At 40.3% G+C, this 23590-nt stretch overlaps 1 protein-coding gene across 1 annotated transcript in view; it reads right to left on the bottom strand.

Annotated features, from left to right (window-relative positions):
• Cpne8 (copine VIII) overlaps positions 1-22736 on the bottom strand; it is a 293419-nt gene extending 270683 nt beyond the window's left edge. The window contains exons 1-2 of the mRNA XM_013033475.1: positions 22702-22736; positions 20723-20803 (exon numbers count right to left, since the gene is read on the bottom strand). Coding sequence (XP_012888929.1) covers positions 20723-20803; positions 22702-22736 — 116 coding nt within the window. The remainder of the gene's footprint in view (positions 1-20722; positions 20804-22701) is intronic.
• Positions 22737-23590: the final 854 nt, after the last annotated feature.

Below are 23590 nucleotides of genomic sequence, written 5' to 3'. Positions count from 1 at the left end.
GTGTGTGTGTGTGTGTGTGTAGGAATAGGGGAGGTGGAGAAGGGAAGGAATCGTAGAAGAAAAACAAAGGAGGGGGTAACAATACCAAACAATAAATGTACTCATTACCTTACTCGTGTAACTGTAACCCCTCTGTACAGCATCTTTACAATAAAATACATTTTTAAAAAATGAACCATGAACTACCTATCACTGTAAACTGTGCTCAAGCATTCATCCTAATCTATCAGCATATATTGTAAAATGATTGTGCTCTCTTTTTTGAGATACTTCCTGTATTCTGTTCATCAATAAAGAAATCCTATTTCCTAGCCAGGCACAGTGACTCATGCCTGTAATGCTGGCTGTTCAGGAGCCATAGATCTGAAGATGACAATTCCAGGTCAGCCTAAGCAGGAAAGTCCATGAGACTTATCTCCAAGTAACCAGTTGCAAGCTGAAAGCAGGAAGAAAAACCTGAAAATGCAAGAGGCAGAGTACCAGCCCTGAGAGAAGAAGCTAAAGGAAAGCATACAAGCCCCAAGTTCAAGTCCCATTAATGGCACCAAAAAGAGGGTGGAGGTGAAGGAAAGCAATGCTATTTCGCTAGCATCAGCCCAATGTGTCTTGTCATTTGACAATTTCCAAGATGTAAAGAAATGGACAAGTGTTTGTTGGCATCTACTTGAATATTTGCCAAGGTTTGGACCTACACATGTGAACAGAATCAGTTCTCTCTAAAGGAGATGATTCCCTAGAGGGAGAAATAAAACAGAAAGGTGAATAAATGCAGCACAAAATATAAAATTTACAGTTAAAGAGTTGGTGATATTAGAGTTCAGAAAATAGAGACTATTTCCCTGTGTGGCAACCAGGCAAACTTCATGAGACAATAGATTAACTATGGGAGGATTTGCACATTTTCAGGTAAGCAGTACATGTATTCCAAAAATGCAAGAAGGAGGAAATGATTTGAAAAAGTGTAGAAATGTATCAAAGTAGAATTCAGGCCCCCAAAAGAGAATGTGCCTGAGCCAATTGGTCAAAAAGTAGAACATAGAAAGAACATTGAGAAATTTGACTGTGCTGCAGAGGTATAAATTAACTTTTGGACATTGTAAGGTTGAAAGATTATCAGACCATTATACAAGGTTTTCTACTAGAAAACTGTATGCATATGAAATTGGATCAAATTGATCTCTTAATATGGAGACTGAAAGGACTATGGAAATGTCCCAACACCCATGCATAATCAAGATGAAAGTGCAGGAAAAAAAAAGAGACAAGGAAGAAAAGGGAAATTACAATGGCTTTGTTTTTGTAAGTGGCTTTCTAAATGCATATGCATAGTCATGCTTTGATTAATGAAGTGGATATGTTTTGAGAAATGTGGAATTCAGCAATTTAATGGTTGTTGTCTAAACATCATAGTGTGTACTTACATAAACTGAGATTGCTAAGACATCACTAAGTGAAATAATTTTTCCCCAATGTTAGAGATAAAACTTGTGCCTTTGCTAGGTACCAGTGGTTCATGCTACTGGTGGAGTGACTCAGGAGGCTGAGATCTGTGGATCACGGTTCAAAGCTAGCCTTGGCAAGAAAGTCTGTGAGATTCTTGTGCCCAATTAAGCAGCAAAAATCTGAAAGTGGAGCTACAGTTCAAGTGGTAGAGAACTTCCTTGAGGGAAAAAAAAGTTCAGGGACAGCACCTAGGCCCTAAATTCAAGCCCCAGCAACCGCACACATACATACACAATAATACCCATAAGGCCTCATGCTTGCTTGGCCCTCAGACATTTGAGCTGTGCTCTCAGCCCCAGAGAATAGAATCTTAAAGAAACAGCACCATCTTCTTCATTGTCTTTCATGAACAAAACATGACTCCACAGCACATGGCTGTTTGTTCAAGTTCACAGTTAACCAGTCAGCAAATACTTACCGAGTTGCAGATACTCTCTGGGATAGAGATGCTGAAGGAAAACAAAGCTTAGAGTACCTGCCACTAACAATCATCATTTCTTCTATTGATAATAAGAAACACATAGAGGTATGGCTCAAGTGGTACAGCACTAGAATTGAAAGGGGGGAAAAGCCAAAGGTGAGAACAAGGCCCTAAGTTCAAGCCCTAGTACGAGCACACACACACACACACACACACACACACACACACACACACACACAGCTTAAGATGGGTACAGCTGGCTCTCATCTGTAATTCTAGCTAGCAGCACAAAGCTAGCCCATGAAGAAAGTTGGTGAGATTCTTATCTTCCAGCAAAAAACCTGGCAGTGGAGTTGGAGTTCAAGTGATACATTATTAGGTCTAGCAGAAAAAGCAAAAGGAGGAAATAAGGCCTGGACTTTGAGCCCCAGTACTGATACCAAAAACAAAAGGGGAATGGGAATTAAGATGGGTAGAAGTAACTTATGCCTGTAATCCCAGCTCCACAAGAAGGTGAGATCTAAGGATTGTAGTTCAAAGACAGACCAGGCAGAAAGTCCATGAGATGTCCAGCTAACCAGTAAAAACCTGGAAATGGAGGTCCTGGTGGTAGAGCACCAGCCTTTAGCAGAAAAAGCCAAGTGAGAGTTTGAGGCTATGAGTTCAAGTCCTAGTACTAGCACAGAAAGAAAGACAGATGGAAGGAAAGAAAGAAGAAAGGGAAGGAAGGAAGGAAGAATGGAAGGGAGGGAGAGAAAAAGAGAAAGGATAGGAGACAGAGAAAGAAAGATATAAAACAACTAGACACATCCTTAAGGAAGTGAAGTCTGCTTTTGAACTATCTAGTAAAATTACTACCATTTACAGAGAATTAAAAAAAATGTTTCAGAAAGTATTAAACAAAACACCCTCAGCTTTCCATTCAGAGAAGCAAGGCTTAGAGAACTTTAATTACGTGCCCGAGTTCCCTCTGCAACACAAGTGCAGAACAAGAATACAAGCTCTGTTCATCTGATGCCAAAGCTGTAATGTTTTGACTGGGCCAGATTTCTTCTCCTGAGTGTTTGCTTGTTAGCTCTCTGCAGGTTCTGCTATCGTGGCCAGGTTTCTTAAGACCAGTGCTCTAAGCTTATCTCCTTCTTTCAAGAAAAGCTTGAACCACACGCTGAAACTGAGGACCAGGTATGCAAGGTTATTGTATCCATTTTCCACTGCTGGGCATTTCCCCAACCCCTGTAATGTGTAATAACATCACGGCTGACATTCCTTGATGTGGCCTGAAGAATTATTTTGCTTATCATCCTGGGGTTATTTCTGCGCCTTCCCTCCTGCTAGTAGTGCAGCTGAGACTGGGGAAAACTTATTTCAAACCCAGGGACAAGTCAAAGAAAAAGTAAGCAGTTAAAGGCCAGAGGCTGGTGGCTCACACCCGTAATCCTAGCTATTCAGAGGGCTGAGATCTGAAGATCACAGTTCAATGTCAACCCGGGCAGGAAAGTTCCTGAGACTCTTATCTCCAATTTGGGTGCAAAAGCTGGAAATGAAGCTGTGGCTGAAGTGCAAGAGCACTAGCATTGAACAAAAGAGCTCAGAGACAGTGCCCAGGCCTGAGTTCAAGTCCTAGGACTGACACAAACACACACACATACACATAAAAAGAATGCTTCAAGGGACCACGCATTTTCAGCTTCCCTTCTCATTTTCTGGTCCCAAGGAGAATGTACTTTTCTACTTCTTATCCGAAGGGGGAAAAAAGCCACTTGGCTTTTTGACAGTTCATTGGAGATGAGAGCCTCATAGACTTGCTTCCTTAGGCTGGCTTTGAATCAGGATCCTCAAACCTTCTGAGTAACTAGGATTACAGGCATGAGCCTCCAATAGCCGGGCTTGCCTGATAATTTTGTATTTGGTGGAGAGACATACTAGAAGACGTCCAGATGATATCAAATGTCTAGAACAGATGTGATACACAGATTTCTTTGTTGCCTTTGACTTTTCACCCTAGGCTTTTGGCATGTGATCCAGAACTGTTTCTAAGATAAAAGAGCAGAGTTTTGGAAGACCTCTCAAGCCTGAGATTCAGAAATCACACACTATCTCTCTGTCACATTCTGGTTTTGTGTTTTGTTTTATCTTGGTTTTTGTCTTTTTTTTATTATTAAGCTATAGCATCCAGAATCTCTGGGTTTGGTAAGTGACATTGTTTCTTTAGATGTTAGGAGATTAAAAAATTTTAGTTCTCTCTAAGGGCTTGAAATCAAAACTTCACACTCACGTTTAACTTGTTCCCTTGGCTGGTGCTCTATCATTTGAGCCATGCCTCCAGGCCTGCTTTATGTACTTATTTAAACGTTTAGTAATGCATTTATTTGTCTGATTCGTGCTGGTAAAAGGTTTGAAATCAAAATCATGTGAAACTCCCTTGGCTTTTTCACTCAAGGCTAATGCTCTACCACTTGAGCCACAACCCCAGTTCTAGCTTTTTGCTAGTTATAGGAAACTAAAAATTTGGTGGATTTGTCCACTAAGGCTGGTGGCAAACCTCAATCCTCAGATATCAACTTCCTGAGCAGCTAGAATAATAAGTAGGAGGTGCCAGCAACCTTTCAGCTCAGTTTTCTGCTTGATTCTTTTGGAAACAAAGTATTTTAGTCTTTCCTTCCCAGGCTGGCTTCAAACAATGATCCTCTAGGCCTCAGCCTCCCGAGTCACTATGATTATAGGTACAATCTGAATCAAATTTTGGAGATCATTTTGGGTGGGGTGGTACTAGAGTTTGAACTCAGAGCATGTGCACCATTCTTTAGTGTTTCCAGGCAAGGCTCTACCTCTTGAATCATAGCTCCACTTCTGGCTTTTTGCTGGCTAATAAAAGATAAGAGTCTTACAGTTTCCTACCTAAGCTGGCCTTGTTCTGTGTGATCCACACATCTTGGCCTCCTGAGATGTGTAGCAAGATGAGTAGCAAAGCATGAGCACCCAGCCCGATTGGAGACACTTTTAATCAGTATGGATGGTCTTCTGATCACAAACACACACGCCTTTTCCACTTATAAATATTTCTACCCACTTCTGAGATCCACACAGGGCTCAACCCGTTCTATCACCTTACTCAACATTTCAGGTTTTTTTCCATTTTGATATTATTTAATATGGCCAGAGGCCTAGAGACATTGCATCTTTGTGTTCCCCCCACCACACCTAAGAGCCTTTCTTCCTTAGAGCATTGAGAATTTTATGATAAGCCTCTCAGGTACCCTTCCTCCATATCCTTAGTACAGCAGGGATGAACATGGTTAGGACAATACAGTCAGTTCCAATCACAAAGGAAATCAGCCAGACACCAGTGGCGCATGCTGTAATCCTGGCTACTCAGGAGACTGAGATCAGAGGATTGAGAATTGAAGCCAGGCTGGGCAGGAAAATCTGTGATACTCTCATTTCCGAGAAACCACATATGAAGGCTGGATGTGGCGCTGTGGCTCAAGTGGTACAGTGCTAGCCTTGAGCAAAAGAAGCTCGGGGACAGGACCTAGGGACTGAGTTCAAGCCCCAGGACTCACACACACACACACACACACACACACACACACACACACACACACACCAAGGTACAATAAGGCCATTTCCACAGTCACATTGTTCTTAGAGCCCCTCATGTACCAAATCTCTCCGGATAATAGTCTAATTTTCCTCCACCAACTCCTCCACTGTTTTGTGATTCGTAACTTCCTCTGTCCTGAGTTTCTGGTTTTATTCCTTTTATTTTTTCTTCTTCTTTTTATGCCAGTATTAACACTTGAGCTCATGGCCCAAGTGCAGTCTTTTAGCTATTTTGCTCAAGGCTGGCTCTCTACCATTTACAGCTTTTTAGTGATTAATTAGAGATAAGAGTTCACAGCTTTCTCTGCTTGGGCTGGCTTTGAACTGCAACCCTCAGCTTGCAGCTTCTCGCTGGGATTGCAGGCATGAGCCACTGGGACCTGGCCTGATTTTATTCTTCACAAAGTGCATCTTCATCACACACAGAAAATGACTTGTTAGCTACTCAGGAGGCTGAGATCTGAGGAGTGTAATTCAAAGCCAACTCGGGCAGGAAAGTCAGTGAGACTCTTTATCTCCAATAAACCACCAGAAAACTGGAAGTGGCCCTGTGGCTCAAGTGGTAGAGTGCTCACCTTGAGCTGAAGAGCTGAGAGACAGCACCCAGGCCCTGAGTTCAAGCCCCGTGACCAACCAAAAAAAAAAACAACTTGGGTTTACAGCAGAACTTCTTTCTAATCCTACTTGCTGGCTATGGGACCCTCAGCTGGACACAGTGATACATGCCTATAATCCCAGCACTTGGGAAACAAGGTCAGGAGAATTGTGAGTTCAAAGCCAGCCTGGACTACCTAGGGAGACTGCCTCAAAACACACACAAACAAATGAACAAACAAACCAAATAATAGAAGCTCAGGCATATGATCTCCTACCCAGCAATCTCTGGCTGATGTATCTCAAGTTGACACAATGTACTTAAAGCCTTCGTAACTTTTTGTTTTTTTTTTTGCTTTTTATTTTACAAATAAAACAAAAAAGATGGAATTCCAATGCATGTCCAAAAGCCCTATTCATAATTCTTTTTGAGATAGTCTTCTTTGTACCCACAGCACCATAGAAAATGCCTTTCAAATATCTTTCAAGCCCTTTTGCCTGCTTTAGAAGGTCTAATAGTCAGTGTGTTATATCTGTCTTTCAGTGGCTTTATAAAAACTACAGTCATGTATTTGTCAATATTAAACTAAGGCCACTTGTTGCTGCTTACTGCATAGATTCCTGTGAATAAGTTTTACATTTCAACCCAGACCATGTGGAGGCTCTCTATTTTTCCCCAATTCTGCCTAAAAACTGTTGGTCCTGGTTCACTTTGGTTATCTGTCCCTATGGCATACACAGTTAAAGAAGATTCTATGTTGGACACAGATGGCTCAGGCCTGTAATCCTAGCTACTCAGGAGGCTGAAATCTGAGCATCACTGTTCAAAGCCATCCAAGACAGGGCAATCTATGAGACTCTTATCTCCAGTTAACCACCATAAAGCCAGAAGTGGAGCTCTGGCTCAAGTGGTAGAGCACTAGCCTTAAGCAAAAAAGCCAAGACAGAGAGCTCAGGCTCTGAGTTCAAGCCCCAGAATTGACATTTAAAAAAAAAGAAGTTAAAGAAGAAAGATTCTACCCAGAATCCTCCTTTGCTAGCTATTAGTTCATTAGGCACATTACCTAGCTTCTAAATAACTGGATTCATAATAAGGAAAATCAACATATTTCCTTCCCAGTAGAGTTCTAAGATCATGAGTCACTGCCACGATTTAAAAAAGAAATTCTGATTCAATGGATGATATGCCATCCTCTCTGTGTGGAATGAAATAATGAAGCAGAGGCCTGCCGCCATGCTTCATTAGCCATCAATGATTTTACCAACCAGGCCTAGCAGTAATCCAGGGTGGTAATGAACAACATCGATTAGTGATCACCAAAGCTCCAGGCACAGCTCTTCCTTGCCCAGTTTTCTCCTCTTTACTCTATCTCTGAAACTGCCTCAGAATCCTCAGGTACTAGAACTTGAATTTGACACCACACCCTCACTCACTGCAGCCAAGCTTTAGAGAATGAGACCCCATCAGGCATTGGCTCAGGCCTCTAATCCTAGCCAATCAGGAGGCTGAGACCTGAGGCTCACCATTCAAAGCCAGGCCTGGCAGGAAAGCCTGTGAGACTCTTTAATTAATCAGCAAAAATCTGGAAATGGAGGTGTGGCTCAAGTGGTAGAGCTCCAACCTTGAACAAAAAACTGAGGGACAGTGTCTAGACCCTGAGTTTAGACCCAGTACACACATACACACACACACACACACACACACACACACACACACACACAAGATCTATTTTCATAAGTTAGTTTTTGGTCAGGTCCACTGTTTTTGGTTTGGTATGGAAAAACATCTCTTACAGTTTTTTTGTGATTGAACAGTCATTCCCAGGAGGTGGAAGATTCAGTCATGGTATTCAATGCATATCCTATGAAATTAAGAATACTGCAGGAAGAGATGGGGTTGGGATGAATGGGAAGAACAATGAAAGAGGAGACATTGACCAACATGTGTTGTATTCACACAGTGACTTGTTGAATGGGAACCCCTTTGTACAACTACTTAACAATAATAAAAATATAATTTTAAAAAGACTAATTTACAAAGAATTCTTCAAGATTTGTGAGTTGCCTAAATTCAGTAAATACAACATCCCGATGACCAAATTGAGACCCAACATTGAGCTCCCAAGTCCAGAATTAAGCACAGCCAACAAATAACCAATAATAATAATAATCCTTCATCAAGAAAATGAGAAATTTGAAGCCAATGAATTGTTCAGAGTCCTCCTGATTCTCAGGTAACTTCGTTCCATATACCCTGCCTACCAATCAGACATTAATATTTTAGTCATTTCATTTACCTGATTTTTATTTCCCTTATTTAGTGTTATAGTTCACAAGTGTTACTCCTTCTAGAGTTCTTTTGATTTTGATTGTAGGTTTTAATCAATGTTCAGAAAACTCCCCAGAATGATCTCTGATTTATAAAAAAAATGATAATGGTAAAAATTCAAACCAAGGGCAAATTTAGAATAACAGAAAATAAGAGGCAATGTAAGTTAGCTCAATCAAGTTCTATTTTTGAGCTTGCAAAATAAGCTGCTTTCTTCAAAGCAGAGCATTTTCAAGGTCCAGAAGCAATAAAAACACCAAAAAAAAGCAATGATATTTTTCTTCTTTTCTTTCAATTTAGAATACATTGTGTTTCTGAGTCTAGCTCATTTCAACTCATTATAAATCAGTTTCTCTCACCTAGACTTGCTACGGTCTCTGTAGTTGGGTTTTCTTTGTGTATTTGTGTGCTTGTTTTTGTTTTTGTCCTTAAGGAGTATCATCCTTTAAATCCCTACTCTTAAGCATCACCAATAAATTTTTACATTACTGACTCATAAGGAATATAACTGAAATACATTTGGACACAGTTTTTAAACATATGCCATATAAAGCATAGAGTATACTAGTTTATAGACTGAAAAGAGAAAATGTCAGTCTTTATAACACTCTATTCAGCTTTGTAAATTACACAATTTGATACAGTCCTTACATTTTCCAGGAAAAAGAAAAAATGATTTGATCCTTCCAAATCAGGAATCTAGGCTGCAAAACTCAGCACACGAGCAAAAACAAATGTGGGGTGTGTTAGTAGTAGGGCTTGAACTCGGGGCTTTGGCACTATCCTGAGCTTTTTTGCACAAGGCTGGTGAGCCACAGCTCATTTTTGCTAATTTATTGAAGATAAGAAATGCCTGAGTTGGTTTCCAATTATGATCCTCAGGTCTCAGCCTCCTGATTAGCTAGGATTACAGGCATGAGCCACTGGTGGCTGGCACCACTAACATGTTAAATCAGCCCTAATAGATTTATCAAGCATCTTCTTTAGTCTCTTTCAGTCTTAGACACCCATTTATTATTACTTCTCAGTGCTCCAAAGAGAGTTCAGAAAAGTCAATGTATTATTTCTTTTCTGTTGGCTGTCTTTTTCTTCATTAATTTACTAGACCTCCAACAAGAACTATGTGAACACATTACATACATGTTCCCTCTATAATCATGGGTTCCCAACCTTCAAAAGACCCTGTGGTTCTAATTACTTGCTCATCTTCTTTCTTCTATAGCTTTTTACCAAAAATAAATAAATAAAATCCTAGCTGTGTCCATTAGCCCTGTTGCTTTCCTCACCTTTGGTATTTGGTGGAGTTTTAGTGTCCTCCTGTAATTAATTGTAGGCATTACTAATCTTTCGCTCCTGTAAATTGGATAAAACACTGTAATACAAAAGAGATTTACTTCAACTCCCAAACTACAAATTGAACATTCATAGTTTAATCAGTTTTTAATAGCAGTCATGAGCAACATTTTGATCTCTATTTGATGCTATCATTTACACCTGTAATCCTAGCTACTCAGGAGGCTGAGATCTGAGGAGCAATGTTTGAAGCCAACTCAAGCAAGAAAGTCCTTGAGACACTTATCACCAATGAACCACCAAAAAGCTGTAAGTGAAGCTGTGGCTGAAAGGGTAAAGAACTAGCATTAAGCAAAAAGGTCAGAAACAGGGTGCAGGCTCTGAGTTCAAGCCCCAGGTCATGCACACACACAAAATCTACCCTGCAATGTTGCAAAGAAATCTATGAAGCACCTGCTTTAGAATTCCTATTAAATCAAGACATGCATTTAAGGGATTTTCGCATCTGCTCATTGCTGGTGGAGACAGAATGGACCTGTTGAGCAGAAATTGGCAGTGTCCGCCGGACTGTACATGTTTGCACTGTTTGACCAAACATAGTTTGGGGTTTTTTGTTTTGTGCCAGTCTTGGGGATTGAACTCGGGGCCTTGGCACTGTCCCTGAGCTTCTTTTGTTCAAGGCTAGCACTCTACCACTTGAGCCACAGTGCCACTTCGGGCCTTTTCTGTTTATATGGTACTGAGGAATGGAACCTAGGGCCTCATGCATGCTAAGCAAGCACTCTACAGCTAAGCCACATTCCCAGTTCCAAACATAGTGCTTCTATACTCCAAGAACATACTAAGATCGTCAACGAAACATTGTTTATCCCTCATGAGGAGAGTGAATGGATTACACAATGGGAAGTCATAAAAGGGGTTAAATGGCAAATTGTCTCCAAACTAATCAAAATGGCCAGACATCAAGGGGAAAAGACGAATCATTCTACTCTATCTCCTCTGAAATTAAGGAAATGATTTTTACCTAATTGAGAAAAGAAAATTAAGCCAGACGATAATCACTTGTGCATGCCTGTAATCCAGGCTACTCAGGGGGCTGAGATTGTAGGATCAAAGTTCGAAGCCAGCCAGGGCAGGAAAGTACATAAGGCTCATATATCCAATTAACCAGCAAAAAAAGCCAGAAATTGAACTGTGGTTCAAAGCACTAGCTTTGAGCAAAAATGCTCAGGGGCAGCGCCCAGGCCATGAATCAAGCACCAGGACCAGTACCCAAAGGAAAAAAAAAACTGCTGGAGCTAGGTATTCTCAGGTACTCAGGTACTCAGAAAGCTGAGATCCAGAGGATCAAAGAAGTTAACTTTGAAATAAATAAGTATAAAGAAATAAATACATTAACGTGTTTAGGTAACTTTCAATATGATAAAAAATATGTACACATTTTAAAGAAAACCATGAACATGAATCTTAATTTAACTGATCATTCTTTTTTATACATGTGCATAGCTTATCGCTTGATTCAGTGCAAAACCTAGAAGCATATGGGTATGGTGAAGCAAGCCTATAATCCCCGACACTGAGGAAATAGTTCAGGGGAACCTTGGTTTGAAGCCAGCCAGGGCAAAAAGATTCCATCTCACTGAATAAGCCACGCCCAGTGTTTTACCACTTTAATACCAGATATAGAAGGCATAAGTAGAAGAAATAGGGTCCAAGTCCAGCTCTGGAAAAAAAAAATCACTGAATCCTGCTTAAAAAGTAACTGCAGTCATGCATTATGAGAGCAAGGTTCAGCTGGTAGAGCACCTACCCTGCGAGCAGGAAGCTCTGAATTTAAACCCCAGAACCAAAAAAATTTTTTTTTTGGTCCAGTCATGGGGCCTGAACTCTGGGCCTGGGCGCTGTCCCTCAGCTCTTCAGCTCAAGGCTAGCGCTCTACCACTTAGCCACAGCACCACTCCTGGCTTTTTTCTTTTTGCTTATGTGGTGCTGAGGAATGGAACCCAGGGCCTCAGGCATGCAAGGCAAGCGCTCTACCACTGAGCCACCTTCCCAGCCCCCACCAAAATTTTTTTTAATTAAAACGTAGTAGCAATGACAAGCTGGTAGCAATAAGGCCCTTTTAACTCCCAGATTATGGTTTCTAACATATAACAGATGCCAGCTCTAAGGTAAGAAATAGATGGGGATTCCAAGACGTACGTGTGTGTGTGTGTGTGTGTGTGTGTGTGTGTGTGTGTGTATAGTTGCCAAAATAAATCCTAAGTATCAATTACACTTGAAATTAATAATTGAAGTCAGGGCCTAGAACTCAGGGCTTGAGTTCTGTCACTTAGTTTCTTTGCTCAAGGTTGATGTTTTACCATTTGTGCCACAGCTCTACTTCTGCCTTTTTTGGAGTAGTTAAATAGAGAGAAGAGTCTCATGGACTTTCCTGCCCCGGCTGGCTGTGAACCACCCTCCTCAGATCTCAGCCTCCTGAGAGGTTAGGATTATAGACATGAGCCACTGGCTTCCAGGCTAGAGCCCTTGAATTTAAAGAATGGCAAATGGACATTGGTTTCATTTATGGTTGTTGACTGCATTAGCGTGTTTACCGAGGGAAGCAGCCTGCCTTTGCACACTGAAGCCAAGCATTGCTACTTCCTTTGAACCTAAGAGATGCACCTCTGTCATCCCAGCTATTTAGGAGGGAGAAATCAGGATGATCACAGAACCCATCTCAACAGAAGCAAGCCAGGTGAAGCATGTACATCTGTCAACACAGCATCAGTGTAAAGTATGAATAGGGGGATCGCAATCCAGGCCACGGCAGGAGGGAAGGAGAGAGCCTGTCTCCAAACTAACCACGGCAAGACAAGCTGGAGGCAAGGTGCAAGCAGTAAAGCACGTGTCTAGCCACAGGGTAAGTCCAGAGTTCAAACCCAAGGACCTCCAAAATAAAAAGGAAAAAGAGAAAAGGAAGCCTTCCGTGGAATTTTCTTCTACGGTAAGATTGTTTTGCCTCCATTGCAAAGCTGCTATTCACAATGGTCACCATAAGAGTCAAAAGATACGAATGGAGAACGACTCTTTCATGGGAATGAATGAGGAATGACTAAATTCAGGGCAACTGGTACATCTTCGTAGACTTCTAAGTTCTGGAGACAGTCTTTTTGTCAACCTTCTGCTAACTTGGAGCGTTTCTTCTGCAAGTTTCCCCCCTTCCACCCCCAACTTTCAGAGGAAGGAAGGAGAATGGAGTCTTGCTGGGTGTCTGGTTTTGGCTTAAGGGAGTGTGGTGACTTGTTTCATCTATTGCAACCACTGAGACTTTCTTCCTATCAGTGACAAGGCTCTTCTGCTTTCTTCACGTACTTGCTTTCAAAGTACTTTGTTAAGATCCCTTCAAACACCATTTTCCTCTGGACATACAATTGGAATATGAAAAGGACTGAAATGTCTTGAGAGTTTCCAAAAATATGGTACAGAGGCAAAGAAGGAGCATATTCTGGGGGTGGGGACAGGGGAAGGCCCTGACAGACATGCTCAAGGCAAGGCCACCCACAAACTGTAGATCTGTAGAAATAACAGCAATGATGTGCCAAGCACAATAAACCAAAGGGAAATCATGAAATAAAATGAGGCAGTCCCAAGCTTAGAATAACCTCATGCAATGCAGATGCAAGTAACCAGCTGTTGCGCTGTATTGTTTGGGCGATACTGACCAGTGTTTTGTTTCTTGCCAGTCCTGGGGCTTAAACTCATGACCTGGGCACTGTCTCTGAACTTTTGTGCTCAAGGCCACTTGAGCCACAGCACCACTTCAGGCTTTCTTTTGGAGTTTCACTGGAAGTAAGAGTCTCATGGACTTTCCCACCTGGGTTGGAACTGTGATTCTCAAATTTCAGCCTCCTGAGTAGCAAGGATTAAAGACATGAGCTACTGAAGCTCTGCTTCAGTTTTTTTTTTTTTTGGGTCCGGTCGTGGGGCCTGAACTCTGGGCCTGGGCGCTGTCCCTCAGCTCTTCAGCTCAAGGCTAGTGCTCTACCACTTGAGCCACAGCGCCACTTCCAGCTTTTTTTCTTTTTGCTTATGTGGTGCTGAGGAATCGAACCCAGGGCCTTGAGCATGCAAGGCAAGCGCTCTACCACTGAGCCACCTTCCCAGCCCTCTGTTTCAGTTTTAATTCTGCAAAACAGAGTTAAGAGTAGCATGTTCTAGATACATAGAAAGCTTTTTGTTGTGACAGAACTTGGGTTTGAACTCGTCCTTACTTGTACTTGCTTGTCTTGCTTGCCTGGGTGGTGGTCTACCACTTGAGCTATACCTTTTGCTGTTTATTTCAAAGATAGAGTCTCTTGGAGTTTCCTGCCTGGCCTGGCTTCCAACTGCAATCCTCTAGACCTCAGCCTCCTGAACAGTGAGGATTACAGGTGTGAGCAACCAGCCCCTGACTCCCATGAATTTGGCAGATTCCTGTTGACCTGTTAGTTAGTATTTATACAATGTTTATTACAAGAAGCTGGAACGCTCTAAAAATTGCCATCTGTGATTATCAATAATGAAGATCTTCAAATTCCATTTAGAAGTCCATCAGTAACAAAAGATATGACACATTTAATGTTAGGTTGTTTTACAAGTATTTTTCTTTTCATATTAATTTTTGTGATGCTGAACACAGTGTATTAAACTTTAATTTAATTTTTTCTTATCTTTTCCCAGCACTGGGCCTTAAACTCTGGGCTTTGAACCCTTCTTTGGTTCTTTTTACTCAAATCTGGTGCTCTACTACTTGAGCCATGCCTCCACTTCTAGCTTTTTGCTGGTTAATTGAAGATAAGACTCTCTCAGATTTATCTACCTCAGCTGACCTCAAACTTCAGTCTTCACATCTAAGCCTCCTGAACAGCTAGGATTACTGGTGTGAGCCACCAGTGCCCAAAAAGTTTAAATTTCTTCAAAGAAAAAAAATAGTAAAGTAAAATAATTTATCTGCCAGGACCTTTGAGGGGATATTCCAGTAATCTATGGCCTTCATGGTTTCAGAAAAGAGACATCTATTCATTGGCTGTGAGGAACTTACCCAGGATAATTTGAATAAATTGTCAATGCAATGCGGTATAAAAAGAAGCAAGAATAATTTCCACAAATGGCTTTCGTTACAGTGTCATGACATGAGATTAGCAGACAGGTGGTTTCGTGCTTCAATTTTGTTCTCCATTTGCTGTGGTGGTCTGGGTGTGCCCTTTAGGCTCTATAAATTAAGATTTCTTCATCTTTACAATATATTTAGCACAAGGGAAACAATAGCTCAAGTGGTAGAGTGCTAGCCTGGAGCAAAAATGCTCAGGGACAGAACCCAGGCCCTGAGTTCAAACCCCAGGACCAGCACACACACACACGCATACACATACACACACACACACACACACACAATGCATACAGGCAAGCACTGGTAGCTCATGCTTGTCATCCTAGCTATTCAGGAGGCTGAGATATGAGAATTGTTGTTCAAAGCCAGCCTAGGCAGGAAAGTCCATGGGATCTTACCTCCAATTAACTACCAAGAAGTGGAGCTGTGGCTCAAGTGGAAAAGCATCAGCCTTGAGCAAAAAAATTCAGGGACAGTACCGGACCCCGAGTTCAAGCACCAGGACCTCCCCTCCCTCCACACAAACGTACGAACCTAGTGATGACAGAAAAGGACAATGTATATCAAATATTACTGAAAAGTTCGAGACAGGGAGCAGAGAAGCAAAGATAGAGATATTGTCTCTCAATATTTTATACAAGAACCTCTTACATTACCTGAGAAGATGAGGTTACCAGAAAATAGAGTGACACTTGCACTGGTAGCTGCCTACTGGCCTGGTTTCCCAAAATCAATTCTGCCTTAGACATAGCAGAAATCAGACTGGAACTTGGGGTGGGGGAGGGACAAACAGAAGGACTCAGATGGAAATGTTGGTTGAACCCTCCCATCTACGATTTAAATGGGGTTGTGGACATGTGTATGGAAGAAATCCACCTTTGTAGCTTTGTTGAAATACTGCCTTTGCATTTTTGGTGTTTTGCGTTTTGTTTTGGCTTTGATTTTTGTTTTCTGCCAGTTCCGTGGCTTGGACTCAGGGACTAAGCTCTGTTCCTTAGCTTTTTCTGCTCAAGCCTCGTGCTCCACCACTTGAGCCACAGCTCCACTTTCAGCTTTTTTTTTTTAGGAGTTTATTGGAGATAAGAGTCTCTTGAACTTTTCTTACCTGGGCTGGGTTTGAACTGTAATCCTCAGATCTCAGCCTCCTGAGTAGCTACGATTACAAACATGAGCCACCAGCACCCTGCTGCTTCTTCCTTGCTAATTCAAGCCACAAAGATTTTCACAAGGAAATGACTGTGAGATCTGAGCACCTGCTCTAAATACTGAATTACCAGGAAACATGAAGACTTACAGACAAATCCTGGAGGAATTGTGAGCGCCATAGGGTAGCATTACATTAAAATCTAGGAAACATGGCACACACATTTACCACCCCACTGTGAATGAGAATGAAGCAGTCATTCTATTCTCTGACATAAGCCAAACTAAAGTTCTTCTTGGGGGGTCAGTGTAGTGGCACTGTAAAGATACTGTAAAGAGGGGTTACATACAGTTACATGAGTAAGGTAATGAGTATATTTCCTATCAAACATTGTTACCCCCTCCTGTGTTTTTCCCCTACTATCCTTTCTTTCCCTCACCTCCCCAACTCCTCCCTCCCTGCCCCTGAAGTTGTAAAGTTCATTTTTTGCTAAAAGCTTGTGTTTTTTTTTTTAGCCATTTTCAATCACATAAATCAGGAAACTCAGTGAACTACTTTCATGGAAATATGTCTCGCATACTTGAAGACTTGTCAGGCTCTCCTGCATCTGTGGTACCATATTTTTATATCACAAGTGGGACAGGGAATATGACAAATTTGCCTTTATAGGGAAAATGAGATCAAAAGTTTAACATGCAGACAGAATGAGAGAAGTCATACACAGGAGAAAAATCTTAGAGTTAATTTATGCTCAGCGTGACAGTGGAAGGAAATGGTCAGCTGCATTAACCATACATTTATTCCCAGCACATACATATTTTATTAAAATTTTCAGTCTGTGTTAGGATAAAATTCAGAGTGCTGCCAAAGAAGATTTTTTTTAAAATATACATTATTGAATGAAATTTAACAATATGACTAGAAGTACTTCTGTATACATTATATGGGACATCAGTTTTAACTAGGAAACTAAGATATATTTTTTTTATTTTTTTTGCTGGTTGTGGGGCTTGAACTCTGAGCCTGGGCACTGTCCCTCAGCTCTTCAGCTCAAGACTATCACTCTACCACTTGAGCTACAGCACCACTTCTGGCTTTTTCTGCTTATGTGGTGCTAAGGAATCAAACCCAGGGTCTCATGCATGCAAGGCAAGCACTCTACTACTGAGCCATCTTCCTAACCTGGAACTAAGATTTTTAAATTAATCAAAATAATGGATGATTTATCCTAAGTGTTTGTTCAGATTTCCTGTCACCAACTTAAACTGTTAATAAGTATTTATATAGCTCACACATTTTCAACTAGAAAGAAAAATATATAAGTACATATATATGCATACATATTCATATATAGAGCTTTATATATATTATATATATATATTTATCCTATAGGCATTCTTAAATTTTCCAACTGTTTAAACATATTCATTATTTACTTCTATTGGCTTCATATAGTCGAAGGAATAAGCAGATGTGTATAAAAACTCTATGATCACCCTTAAGTACAACAAGCTCTTTAATTCTTAAGGATACTGAACTATATAGTTTTGTTGGTGGGAGTGTAAACTTGTTCAACCACTTTGGAAAGCACTATGGAGATTCTTCAGAAGACTCCACATAGAGCTCCCCTATGACCCAGCAATTCCACTTTTGGGCATTTACCCAAACGATCACAAACAATGCTATACTAAAGTAACTAGCACAACTACGTTTATCACAGCATTATTTATCATAGCTAAGATATGGAATCAACCCAGATGTCCCTCAGTAGATGAATGGATCAAGAAAATGTGGTACATATGTATGTATACATATACATATATATACATATACATATATACATACATATATACATATATACACACAATGGAATTCTATGCCTCTGTCAGAAAGAATGGCGTTGCCCCATTTGTTAGGAAATGGAAAGACTTGGAAATTATATTAAGTGAAGTAAGCCAGGCCCAAAGAAACATAGGTCCCATGGTTTCCCTTATTTGAAATAACTAGTATATGTCTAGGACAAGCAAAAAGGTCGAAAGCTATGTACATATCACCATAAAAGATGATGTTAAGCGAAATGAACCCCAAAATAGGGACACAAGTGGTTTTATCTTTCTTGCTATTGATTTTAATGTATTTATAATGTACTATGTGATTTTTTTGGTTTCTTTTTTTTAAGTATTTTTTTATTGTGAAAATACCATACAGAGGGGTTACAATTACATGGGCAAGGTAATGAGTACATTTCTTATCAAGCATTGTTGCCTCCTCCTTTGTTTCCCCTTCCCATCCCTTCCCATCTCCCCCCCCCCGCCCCATCCCCCTGCCCTCCCACCCCCACACCAAAGTTGTAAAGTTCGTTTTTCAACATAACGACTTGTACATCTCATTGTTGCAAATTATACCAACATCAAATACAGTGAAAACAGGGGTTATACCGTGGGGGAGGGACACACAAAGCAACAAAAATAAATGACCTTATAAATATGTTAGAAACAATAGCAAGAAAGAAAAACCACTTGAGTCCTTATCTTGGGGTTCATTTCACCTAACACTAACTTATCTGACCTTTTCTGCTTGTCTCAGACATATACTAGTTATTGCAAATAAGGGAAACCATGGGACCTATGTTTCTTTGGGCCTTCCTTACTTCACTTAATATAATTTTTTCAAGTCTTTCCATTTCCTAACAAATGGGGCAATGTCATTCTTTCTGATGGAGGCAGAGAATTCCATTGCGTATATATACCACATTTTCTTGACCCATTCATTTACTGAGGGGCATCTGGGTTGGTTCCATATCTTAGCTATGGTAAATAATTCTGCAATAAACATAGTTATGCTGGTAGCTTTAGTATGGTCTTGTTTGTGATCATTTGGGTAAATGCCCAAAAGTGGGATTGCTGGGTCATCTTTTGAGGAACTTCCATACTGCTTTCCAAAGTGGTTGAACAAGTTTACACTCCCACTAACAATGCAGTAAGGTTCCCTTCTGTCCACATCCCCTCCAGCATCTGTTGTTACCCAGCTAACCTCTCCTTCATAACTGAAGGTCAAATAAAAACCTTGCATAGCAAAGAAAAACTGAAACAATATATCTCCACCAAACCAGCCCTACAAAAGATACTTAAAGATGTCCTAAGCATAGAAAACCAACAAGACCACAGTAAAGGCCAAGAATCCACATCTAAACTGAGAATCCAAGAACCATAGGAAGAACCCAGTTACTGCAGCCCCCAAGAAGGTGGATAACATGGCAGGAACTCCCAAATACCTCTCAGTCCTAACTCTTAACATAAACTGACTTAACTCTCCAATTAAGTGACATAGACTGTCTAGTTGGATTAAAAAGCAAGATCCTTCTATCTACTGCCTTCAGGAGTCACACCTTGCCCATAAAAACAAACACATTTTGAAAGTGAAAGACTGGAACAAAATCTACCAAGCAAACGGCCCCCATAAACAGGCGGGAGTTGCAATCCTAATATCAGATAAAATAGACTTCAAATTAAAATTAGTGAGAAGAGATAAAGAAGGTCGCTACATATTAATTAAAGGATCTCTCCTTCAGGAGGATATTACAATTCTAAATATCCATTTGCCAAACAAAGGAGTACCCAAATTTATCCAAGAAACACTACTTTCCCTCAAATCCCACATTGATCCAAAGACATTAATTTTTGTTTCCTTTGTATGTTCTTCCCCCATGGTATAACCTCTGTTTTCACTGTATTTGATGTTGGTGCCCTGCATCTTGTATATACATTCTTCTAATTTGGGGAGGGGAAGGGAAATAACAAAATGTTGAAATAAGGATCCAGGTTGACCCATTGTAACAATGAGAAGTACAAGACACTATGTTGAAAACGAACTTTACAACTTCGGGGGGGGGAGGGGAGGGAGTTGGGGAGGTAAGAGGGAAGGGATGGTAGGGGAAAAACAAAAGAGGAAGTAGCAATGCTTGATAGGAAATGTACTTTTTACTTTACTCATGCAACTGTAATCCCTCTGTACAGTATTTTTACAAAAAAAATATATAAAGAACTATATAGTTTTGCCAGGTGCTCAGTGTTCACCTGTAATCCTACCTACTCAGGAGCCTGAGCTCTGAGGACCAAGGTTTAAAACTAGCCTGAGCAAGAAAGTCCATGAGACTCTTCTCTCCACTTAACCAGCAAAAAGCCAGAAGAGGAGGTATGGCTCAAGTGGTAGAGCATCAACCTTGAATGGAATAAAGCTAAAAAAGAACTTAAGGCCTTGATTTCAAACCCTAGTACTTGTTACACCACACACACACACACACACACACACACACACAGAGTTATATGTTTTCATAAGCTTTGAGAGTGTTTTGTATAACTGTTTATTCTAGAAAAGCATAAGGACAAATCCTCATTTGTTTATTGAAATAATCTACCTTAAAAGTTCTCATTCTTGCTCATGTAATTGTAACCCCTCTGTAAAGTATTTTCACAATAATAAAAAAAGTTCTCATTAAACCCATAACTTAGTATCTTAAATATTTACTATGATACATATTCACTGATCTGAACATTCATCCATTTTTAATCTTATCAGCAGATTAGGCTGGCCACATGAAGCACTGTATTTTTTATACAAGTTAACAGGGAATTGCTATTTAAAGCTTCTGTAAACAGAAATCCTGACACGCTCTGTCTCTCATTTTTCACAATGACATACAGATCAAAAACATCCATCAACTTCTCCAGTTCAGCATCTTTCAGCGGGACCCTGCTGGCAAGAGCATTCTGGATATTAAATCTAAATAAGAAAGATATTGAAATGGAATATTCCGCAGAAAGGAAAACCACTGGCTCTCATAACACAATAGGTATAGATGAAGAAGGTCAGAGCTAAATCGGGAATAACTTCAGCTTTCATTTGCCAGACATTTGGTAATATAAGAATGAGAAAATGACAACTTTTTATTTTTGATTTTGAACAATATGGTAAATCTAGTACATATATAAGTCCTATAGATTACATAATAATGTATAATATATTATAATGTGAGATATTATAAACCCTACATAATTATGTCATACATTATATCATACGAAATTGATAATATATATTATTTCACACACATATAATATTATGTTTATTATATGTGCATATATAACATATTTATTATGTACATTCATATAGTATATTTATTCATATTATACTGTACACTAGATATAATATGTATGAGTATATTCATATATAATACTAATATGTTTCCCTTTCCCAGATTCTTACTCCATTCAAAAAACTTTTCCATCATATTTATATATTCTTTCCTTAAAGATGTTTCCTTGAGATATGATTTCTGCCCAGAAAATAAGTTTCTAAATGCCAAAAACCTATTCATTTGATTGGTAATTACTGAACATCTGTGCTCAGATGCTGTGGAGACAGCACCCATAGCTATGGACGGCATGGACACACCTTTCTCCAGCACAGGCTCAGCCTTTGTTCACGGCCACCAGTGGGGGCCAAACCCACGCAGGGAGCAGGGACCAGTGGGCATTCCACTCTACCCACCAGGCACAGCACTGTGCACAAACAGTTAGATTGATATGACATCACTGTGTTTCAGGGACTCAAATTTGCATTTAAAACTTGGGGTTTTCCTGTTAGATCCACATCGAACAGGAGGCTAATGCTGCTGCTTTTCTGTTTTTATATTGATCAAATTCTCTTCAAAAAAAATAGACAATATTTTAGGAAATAAAATGAAACAGACTGACCAAAAGTAAATGAATGCATCATCTATCAGGTCTTGATGAAGTAGGGAAATATGTCTCACATGAAATATTCTAACACAAATTCCCTATGCAGCGCAAAGGACACGGATGAGGAATAATGACACATGCTTAGAAAAAAATACACAAATGACACCCTAAAACCACTCATATTTGTCTCCTGTTACATCGCCACTGAGAAGAGAAAAACCACAAAATCTAACAAAGAATCCAGTGCAACATTTGCTCTGTTTGGGTTTGGGTTTTTGTTCTGTTTAGTAATGCTCATATTGGAGCTTGCGCATTCAGGACCTGGCTGATGTCCTTGAACTTTTTTTGGTAAAGGCTGGTGCTTTGCCATCGGAACCCCAGCTCCATGTCCAGTTTTTCACCGGTTCATTGGAAATAGGAGTCTCCTGCCTAAGCTGCCTTTGAATTTTGATCTCAGATGTCAGCCTCTTGAATAGCTCAGATTATAGGAGTGAACCACTTATGCCTGGACAATTTTTTTTTTACCTTTTCTGTAGCATATTCTGTCCATCACTCTTACTTGTCAAAGAGAGTTGATGTAAAAGAAAGTAACATGAGCTCAAAAGTCATTAACCACTATAGTGAGTTCACCAGTGGCCAAGCTGTCAGAGCTCCGTAGTTCTTGCCCTCCCTTCTTTCCTTCATTCTTCCTTCCTCCATACTCTGCTATATCCAGTGTGTGGCATGAATCTGTGAAAGTTAAGTAAACTTTCCAGTTTGACTTTCTGAGCTGCTTTTGCTCAAGACCAGTGGTCTACCACAGCCCTGTTTCCTTTTGGTAGTTTAGTGGAGATAAGAGTCTCCCAGGACTTTCGTGCCCTGACTGGCTTGGAACCGTGATCCTCAGATCTCAGCTTCTTGAGTAGCTAGGATGACAGGCCTGAGCCACCAGCACTGACTTACCCTTTTTTCTGAATCAAATAATCCACTGAACTCATTGTGATCACTCCCAAAGAATACATCATATAAACACGTTCACTGGTGGCTCTATGCCTATAATCCTAGCTACTCAGGAGGCTGAGATCTGAGGATGGAGGTTCCAAATTAGTCTGGGCAGGAAAGTCCCTGAGACTCTGATCTCCAGTTAATCACCAAAATCTGGAAGTGGAGCTGTGGTTCAAGTGGTAGAGGGCTAAGCTTGAGCATAAAAGCTCAGAAACACTGTTCAAGCTCTGAGTTTAAGTTCCAAAACCTATGTGCGCACACGTACATGTGCACACACACACATCACACACACACAAGAATACATTATGTAACAATAGTATAAATCATTTTTAAGTGAAAATGTTTTTTGTGACAGCAAGAAGAGTAAGATAGGATAAATCTATCTATATATATATATTAGGCAGAATTTTCCCTACCCAGCCTTATCATCTAAATGTTGAAACCTGATCAAATACACACACATATGCGCGCGCGCGCGCGCGCACACACACACACACACACACACACACACACACACTAACTCATTCATTTTAATGGGAAAATATCTTAGTTCATTTGTGCTGCTGTAACAAAATACCTTAACTGGCTAGTTTATAAAGAACAGATTGCAAAGGTGATGTACAGAAGGGCTCCAGTTACATGTCAGGTAAAGAGTACATTTCTTTTTTGACAATGTCACCCCTTCCCTCACTCTCTCCCAGTTTTCCCTCTTGTCCCCACCCACAAGTTGTATAGCTCATTTTCCATGTGGGGTCTAGTGAACACCACTGCTGGCATTTGTTCACCCTTGATCCATCCATTTCTGTGCATCTCTTTAATCTCCAAAGATAAGTATAATAACAAACAA

This window comes from Dipodomys ordii, unplaced genomic scaffold, assembly GCF_000151885.1.
Source record: "Dipodomys ordii isolate 6190 unplaced genomic scaffold, Dord_2.0 Scaffold170, whole genome shotgun sequence".
Taxonomy (NCBI): domain Eukaryota; kingdom Metazoa; phylum Chordata; class Mammalia; order Rodentia; family Heteromyidae; genus Dipodomys; species Dipodomys ordii.
The sequence above is the reverse complement of the archived record's forward strand: the minus strand, read 5'-3'. Positions and strand labels throughout refer to the sequence as shown.